Raw genomic sequence first — 9,133 nt, forward strand, 5'->3', positions numbered from 1 at the left:
TTATAAAATAGTTACATTATCCATTAGAAACACTGATTTACACGTTAGCTGACCATATCATGAAATTAATCAATTTTATGAAATTGTCTAAAGAAGCGTAAAGTAATCAATTAGGATCTAATCTTGAAATCTATCGACCAATTTCGCGAACGATCTGTTCTCACATATTTACCTACAAAAACATATTTTCAGCTCAAAAACCGTACATATAAAGCGCTGTTTAAAGACAAAGGATTTTCATATTTCTTTATGCGGAGAACCGGACGGTTTGCCGCACCTTGGAAGGCTCCTATGGGCCTATGACGATAATGATTTTTATTTAAGTTAATTTTTTTTAAATATTTATAAAATATTTAGGAGTTTATATCTGTGGTCGATTAGTTAACGTTTACCCGTGAACAATTAGTGATTGTTAAGTAAATAGTTAAAAGGCATAGTAGAGAATTATAATTTAGAAGACTGTCGAACTAGCAGAATATATAACTATCACATTTTATTAAAATAATATTGTGATAGTGATTTATGTTGGATGTACTTAACTACTAATTAGTATCAATGTTGGATTCGTTATTTTTATTATCGGTGCTAAATGAAAATTTTGGTGTCCTTACAATTACGGTGGCGTTATTATATTAGAATCCATAATATTTCTCTTACATTTTAGTGTAAGAAATACATCTTTCTTGTATTTTGTATAGATCACCTAAAAACCTCACCTTAAGAGGTACTCAAAACGCGCCAATAGATATTTCACAAAATTAACAAATTTTGTCGATTAAAAAAAATTCAAACTAATTAACATGCGTAATGCGTAAAAGTATTAAAATTGTATTCTTCAACTTCAACCTTTAAGATAAAAATTATAACACTAATAATAACACATTAACGCTAAAATATCTAATTATTAAATATCCTTTGAGATGTCTGTATAGGTTCGATGTATGAAGCAATTACGTGCTTAGCCTCAACTAGGACTCGACTTTTGTTTAAAAATAGACAAACGGAAACGTACGAAGGCGAGTGCACCAAATGTATCATTTCATAAAGTTTACGTTAGTAGGTGTATTTATTGCTCGGCGGCCATATTCTTTTCTCAATTGTTTAGGTTTGCACGTAACGATGACGGTAGAAATGATCGTTGCGTATAATGCGTTCCAACTGTTCTATTCTATACTTGTGGTGTAAGCAGCGATGAGCAACGGTACTCAATGGAATACAACAATAATAAAACCTGTATTCTATTATGAGTACTAAAATATTATGACACATTTGATCAGGTATCTGAGGGAATAATGATTATTTTTAAATAATATTAAAATTATTCATGATTATTTATTATTAAATAATCATCGAATTTCAACTTCGCACGATTATAGATTTACAACAGAAAGTTATACTTGAAAATATTAGATTAGTTGCTCCTCAGCTGGACTAAACTAGATAACCGCTCGTAATTAACGACCAAGATATACATGGCTCGGGACCTGGAAAGGATAAAAATTATATAAACACGGGCTTACGAGTAAAATTATTGGTAGGGAGTGTCGCGAGGAACAGCGAAAGTTAATACCGCGTGAAGCGTGAAGTTTGCAGGTTTAAGTCCGAGCACTACTGAGTTAAGATTTGCTTAATTTGTGTGTGCAATTTATCTCGTGCTTAGCAGTCAAGGAAAATATCGTGAGATAACCTGTATGAATCTCACTTAACCACAAGAGTGAGATATGGCCTTGACCAGGTTGATGAAATTACAGGTAGCCTTTTTTTTTGTTTTCTTCTTAAACAATCATTTTCATTAAATATATAAACCCGTAATATCAACATGAGCAATGAAAACCTCACTGAGCTGAACCAATAAAATCCGAAGTAACCAATTCCGAAGAATCAAGACGCAACGATCTATAAATATGATAACAATTTCGCTGCTAATTCGTTTCAATTATTTAATAAATTGAAAGTACTATCGGGACGATACGAAAGCTATTTAGTCCTTAACATGTCACAAGCAATTATATAAATGCAAAGTGCATTAAGATCGTTTTGTATTTGGATCAACGGAACACGTAAGAGGTCATTTGCATAACACCTATCAATCTGAAGTGCGGCAAACGTTACAGAGTCCTATTAAGGTAAGATTGTAGCGTTGATTGCAAAACTACCTCGTCGTCTGCTCAGTTTGCATTACAATTTCGATTACTCTATAACAAATCGGTCTAGTTATGGTGTGATTGTAACGGTACAAGCGCATGGTAGCAACGGCATGGAAGTTCTTTTATATCCTTATTTACGCGTGAGCATCTAATACTCATAGAGCATCTAATATTTTGGTTCTACTGTCTATTATCAATCAATATTTAATGCGATTTCTTGTAATCAACGTGGTAGCGTGTCACTCACTTATTAATAGTCAAATAAAAACAAACAACGGCATGGAATGGAAATACTCTCAGAATTGAGAAAAACCACTGAATTTGAATTAAAAACACAGCTTTAAATATTATTTTGTATGAAATAAATAGCCGAAATGTATTTAATTGAGGGATTTGAATATTGTTAAAACTTGCTCCTATTTTGCACGGGTAACATTAGATGTTAACCCTAAAATAGTTAACGTAATGAAAATCGACCCAAGCGATCTATCTATTCGCCCGTATTGTAATATATTTTCCCGCACACGACGCACGCCCCACGTCTTATTTTGATGCGCTTATTTAAATATCTTTTAATATCTCAATCTTTCAGTCCAAATTGCAAAGTGTAAACGTGATTATTATTAACGGATAACGATTATTTTAATATGAAATAATACATAACAAATAAATTGAATTACAGTTGTCGCTTATCTCTTTTCCTCTTTTTAAATATGACAAGTGACTGTGGTGTTTACTGTATACATTTCGGATATATAAAATTTATACAAAGGTGATTTGTTAAAAAGTTTTGACAGCGTCAACTTAAAAAATGTCCGGGACCTAAACTCTCTTGGTCTACGTTGACAAATTTATTTTTTAATTCAAAAATATAAACATAGTATGTAGCCCATATCCGTCCTGAACTGTTTGTATCATGTTTTGAAAGTCTCATGAATCGGCTTAGTAGTTAGGCATGAATTCGGATAAAACAAATACACATCAAATTAGTTAAAACTAGCAATAATGAAACACTTTAATTTTGCACTGTAATTTTCATTCACCACAATGGAAATTATTGGAAATATCAATAATATTTTTTAATAAAAGCCAGTTGTACGCAATCAATAATTCATTTTTATTTAGACATGTATTCTTACGCGATACCTCTTCGGTAGCAAACTTATCGTATTTATAGCGGTTGAATTATTTATGATGTCAAGACATTATACTGTGATACTGAATTATAATTTATAATAATATATTTAAAAAAATATATATTATTTTTTAATTTCAAAACCAAAGAGCAAATCAAATTTCCGATACTGTTCGTAGTAAAAATTTGTTAATACGTCAATATATATTTTTTTTAACTTTTAGAGCTTTAACTTATTTAAGTTCGTTTTGATTTTCTATTTCCTTTAGTGATCCACTACAATGCTCCGCGCGCTCTATCTGCTTTTTGTTTTATAGTCATTATAGTCCCTCATACATGGTTTTATAAGTTTTAGTTAAAAAGATACATACATCGTGCAGTATATACGAGCTATATCCTAACACGGTACAGTCTGCACGATGTCTCGTGTTTACAAAGAAAACAAATAAATGCATCAGACACGTGGCTCCGTGTTTGTTAAAGCTAAGGCCAACAGAACTCGCACCTGACTCAAAGGAGATCATTGTTTACTACCCGATTGATTACGACGCAGCCATTCCACCTAATACCTGAGGACTAATTGGAGACCAACACAGTAAGGGCTGTCATCAACGACCACAGACACATCGCTGTTTGAAGTCTACTCATACGTAAATAAATGTTTATCGGGTTTACGGGTTTACTCGTTGTCTTATACTTATTAAAAACTTTACCCTTTTCTCGTTACTTAAATTTGTATAATTTATAAAAAATAATAATTTATCGATCATAAAATTCATTCTTTTATCAACGACAGTGTTCACGACGTCACGAAATGTCTAAAATAAACCACAAACAAATAATTTATTTGAAAATAAACTTATAACAGAATTTAAAAGAAAATAAATATATTAAAAATACTTTGTCGCTTTTTCATTGGTAAGCGATAATTATACAAAATACTACAATGCTGATGTAATAATCTTCTATCTTTAATAATCGGTAATAAAAAATAGTAAAAAATGGCTTATTTCAGAAAAGACACCCACATAAATAAACTTAAAGAGCAAAACCTTGTTAGCTACATACAAAATTGAAGCCAAATCGCTAGAACCGTCTAAGACATACACAATTACAAACATAAGTACATAAAATCGATTGCTCATTTAATATTATAAGTCATGCATCCTTACCGTCATAATACTAAGGAATGTATTCTTAAAACCAAAATTAAATGTTACGCAATTCTGAGAACCGGTGGTCAGCATCACGTACATACGTGTGTTTTGAAGACGTTTATTGTTTCAAGGAGGAAGCCCTCCCGAACTATCGGCCAGAGCGCTCCCGACAAACATGTAATACGATTGTTTTCAAAATAAACACTTATAACTATTCTTGTGGTTTTATTCTTTGACGGCTGTTAATCTTTTTCTGTTTATTTTTTCTTGGGTCATTTAAAACGACTACTTTTTATAAAGGAAACGTTTTTACTATTTTGTGATCGGAATGCTTTTATTTCTTATTTCCTTACTGTGACAACGACTTTTTTATTTGTATTTTTAGGATAATTTAGAACAATCACTAAAATTATACATTCCATAGAGTTAGTTTATGTATAGTATTAAATTAATCTATTGCTACTGATTTAAATTAATTGCTAACAGATTTACAGGTTGAGTCAAGAAATCACAGATAAATAATGTTCTTTCTTTCATTAGAATATTTAGAATATTATATTATTATTAGTTTCCGCTCGCGGCTTCGCTCATTTGTTTGAGAAGGATGGGGGTAATTGCAACTGTTAGCTATATCTTTCCAATATAAAAAGTAACCTGTGTGGTATTCCAAACTTTAATCAATCTCTGCGCATTTCATTCAGATGCGCTCTTCCATAAAACATGCATTCATCCAAACGTTTGTAATATTAGGAAGGTAATAATATCTGGATAGTATTGTTTTGAAAATTTGGTGTTCTATTGTCATATAATATTTTAATATTACAGCGCTTGCGATTTATTTATTTTATAATTCATCCTTTAACTAGAAGTCTGTTTTTAGACGGCTGCGGTTATCATGGAGGGTTTCCTTCATCATATGGCGCCGCAGTTCCTGCACCCAGCGCTGCAGAGTTTCGGTTGTGGTGCATTTCGGCCGATAGGAGGTGCATTTCATCCGCTTTATCCCGGAAAAGCATTTGCTAGACATTTGGGGGAGCAATACGCTCTTGGACAGAGTGTCGGACAAGCATTAAGAGTGTGTATTCATTTTTACCATATTAAGTTTGAGTTAATCGTAATTAAATAACCTAAACGGTTATTGATATGTTTAATATTCAGAGGTGATTTGTCGTATTACGTTTAAGTACAAAATAAAAAATAAGAATAATTTTAAAATCTGACGGTATCGCTTTGTACCGCACAAGTAAATGCATTGTAAATATGAAACATGATTGTGTTAAAAGTTGTCTGTGGAACCTGTATTATTACTATTATATTATTGTCTTATTTAACGGTTAATTACGCCATATACTTTTATTACAGTCCTCCGATAATAGATCTAATCAAAGACAATGAGACTTAGACATTTAAATTTTACTACTTTTTACAATTCTTATACATATGTATTCACATTTTTTTATCTGGTTGATTGATATATTATTATTGAGATGATCTAGAGTTCAATTTGATTCAGGGTGTCCGCGATGACAATAGCACTCCGCCGCTCTATCGACATACATATGCGGTGCGCGACGACACGAGCTCTCCCGGCTCCGCGGCCTCGGCCTCACCGCGGCCCTGCAAAGACGAAGACCAACCAGCTACCGCTACTTGTTCTGATTCCCATGAACTATTTTCGCGTAAGTAATTAACTTTACTTATTTTTAAAACCTAGACATCTATATATAACAACATTATGTTAAAAATGGGTAACTAAATCTATTGATAGCGGACGGTGAACGTAAGTCCGCTTGCGGCGTTTGTGGAGCCAGACTCGGTCCAGGCGTCGCGCAAGCGCATTTTTTGCAAGAACTGCAGCATTTGTACAGCCTAACAGCGATACCTCGCGAAGCGGCAGCTCCTTCACATTCGCTTCATCACCAAGATGAGGATGCTCGCTGGGAGGTAATAAGAAAAATATTTTTAAGAAAATATGATATAACATATTATATGTAATGCACACTGATTGTTTTTTTAATTATAAAATGAGTGTATATTTTATAAACAGACTTACCAACGTATCCGCGCAAACCGACAGAGGAGACTAAAATTGCGTACACGCAAGCGTCACCATACTGTGGAAAGCATGCTCGGTTACGATTTAGAAGATGAAAGGCGCGAGGAACGTCCACGCGAGTCTCGTTCATACGATGCTGAAGACGAGCCTGTCGATGTAGAAGGTGACTCGCTCGGTTGGCCGGAAGCTGCCATAAACGTCGACGGTACGTTGTTTATAACATAAGCACGTAATACCATTAGACACGCACCTTATATCTCTTCGGGTTGTCAACCACTCGAACCATGAGTCAGGTACTAGAAACAGCGCTTGCGATCACTAGAGACAGCGATTTATGACACCTAAACATTTCTCCAGCAGACGCCCCTGAGACATTTGATTAAGAATTGGTCATAATGTCTTACCTAGACAAAATCCTTATTTTGAAAAACAATTTTACGTTTTTGTATTTCAGAAAAAGATTCACGCAACGATGGAGAAAAGATACACCTGAGTTACGCTGAAGATCTTGAAATATCGAGCACCAACGATACGATGCAGTCGCCTGAACGCGTGAGGTATTTTCTAAGTACATCACACGCAAACAAATAGCTTTTTAAACGCACAAATACTTTCAATTCATATAAGTTAAAATGTCCCATTTTTTCCATTTCCATTCGCCCATTTTTTCCATTTCCATTCGCCCATTTTTATCTTAGTGTCAGTTAGCGACCTGGTGATAAATAACTTTCAAAGACTGTTACTGTAGGAGTTCCATTCATTATTTTAGGGTCTTAGAACTGGATCTAATGTTATGTTTCTTGACTTTATTACACTGACCTAACTGGAGCGCAGCAACAAAAAGAACTAATTATTAGACATGGAATAACTGTATGGATGTATGTATGTACACTACCTACATATAAACTTGTATTCTAACATCATGTCATGTCTTTAGACTGTTCATTGCAGGATATTTGTCTTCCAGGGAATAGTTGAAAACAAATTTCTTCGAATCGAGCTTATATGTAAACTAAATAAATGGCTTAGTAACTCATGATATATAAATTCAAACGCATCCTTATCGTGAATACAGGATTGAGACTCCCAAGCCTCTGTCACTCGAGTGCGCCAAGACCGAGAGTGTGGAGAGGCCGGCCGAGGTGAGCACGTCGGAGTGGGCCGCCGGCACGGACACGTGGCCTGCGCTCGCCGACGCTTACGCCCATGCTCGCCACAAGATCGACGGCGAAATGCCTTCCTCGACAGACTCGCGCAACTAAACCTACTTTATTCCTTAATCATATGCTACGATTTGTTGTGATTGGATGGTCCAATAGTCACTGTAACTGACTTCTGTGCCATCGGTTACGACTTCGGTCCTCTCTCAGGATAGTTATTTGTATACCTATAAATCACGGGTATCTATTGTTATATCTGTGAGTTGGGTGTGTTCGGACCCTTAACACGATGTCCTCTTAGTATCCGAGTAGTAAGGGCCTTTGATCATGAGGTTTATTAAAAAGAAAAGGATATGAGTGTCGGCGAGAAATACCGACACGTCAAAATGTTGGCTTACTTCATACTTATTTTGTCGCAATGAAACAAAAGTATGAATGAAAGTCATGAAAACATATATGGATTAAAATCCAAAACATTTTCGAATAATTTTTACGTTTTATCTTTTTATAGCACTAATAAATTATTATTTCAAAAGAACTAATTTTGACTGTTGTATAAGTCTTATCATTTTGTTTGATTTTATTAAGGTTTGCAAAGGTTACAATTTCTATAAAATATTAATATAAGATTAATGTACATATTATGTAACTACGATAGCCTAAAAAAAAAAGTATCATAAATATACTTAGACTAAACAGAAGTTGAAAATGTAATGTAATTTAGTATTATCTTAGCTTTTAATCAAAATGTTTAAAATATATTTAGACATGGAGTCCGGTCATATCTTCACTTCGTGATTGTTTTGAAATTTAAAAAATTCAACCGCATAAATCGGTATCACACTATCAAATTTAAATATATTTATTTACCGCGCGTATTTAAAAAAGTGTGAGTCATACATATGAATGCAATTAGGTTTTACAGAAACGCAAAAATAAACTATATGGATTTTTTCCTCTTGTGGAGTATCCTGTACGCTTATATATACTTTGCTTCGTGTTGTTAATTTAAAAAATAGTTTATTTATTTATTGAAATTATAATCATAATTGTTTAATATAGTTGCTTTGTCTTCCTCGACTAAAAAATATACCTTTATATATACTTATAAAAACTCTTTTGTAAATATTGTGTCCATTTTAACCTATTAATAGAATTCTTCAGATTTAATATAAATCGAAAAATTGGTAAAATTGAATTGTTGAATTTAAAATATTTGTGTAAATATGACTGTTTCATTGATGTTAATCGTATTCTTAGAATATCTAATCTGTGTCTAGTATTAAAAGGTTACTAGTCTAAAAAATGCATGCTTCACTGTGACATCGTACGTCGTAATGCCCCGTGTACACAGGTGATTACCATAAATATTTAATCATCTGTGGTGTCATTATTTTCATGAAAAATAAAACGTTGATGTATTTAAAATATTTTTATTGACATTGAGAAGATTGCAATTACGTCATAGCATGATGTCT

At 33.4% G+C, this 9,133-nt stretch overlaps 1 protein-coding gene across 1 annotated transcript; it reads left to right on the forward strand.

The window, feature by feature from the left end:
• Positions 1-3,812: 3,812 nt before the first annotated feature.
• LOC125076074 (protein Teyrha-meyrha) lies at positions 3,813-7,985 on the forward strand. The gene is made up of 7 exons (XM_047688022.1): positions 3,813-3,877; positions 5,320-5,514; positions 5,953-6,118; positions 6,208-6,383; positions 6,487-6,700; positions 6,950-7,052; positions 7,571-7,985. The coding sequence occupies exons 2-7, from the start codon at positions 5,335-5,337 to the stop codon at positions 7,755-7,757; spliced, it is 1,026 nt and encodes a 341-aa protein (XP_047543978.1). The 5' UTR covers positions 3,813-3,877; positions 5,320-5,334; the 3' UTR covers positions 7,758-7,985.
• The last annotated feature ends 1,148 nt before the right edge of the window (positions 7,986-9,133 follow it).

The sequence above is a fragment of the Vanessa atalanta genome, chromosome Z (assembly GCF_905147765.1).
Source record: "Vanessa atalanta chromosome Z, ilVanAtal1.2, whole genome shotgun sequence".
Taxonomy (NCBI): Eukaryota; Metazoa; Arthropoda; class Insecta; order Lepidoptera; family Nymphalidae; genus Vanessa; species Vanessa atalanta.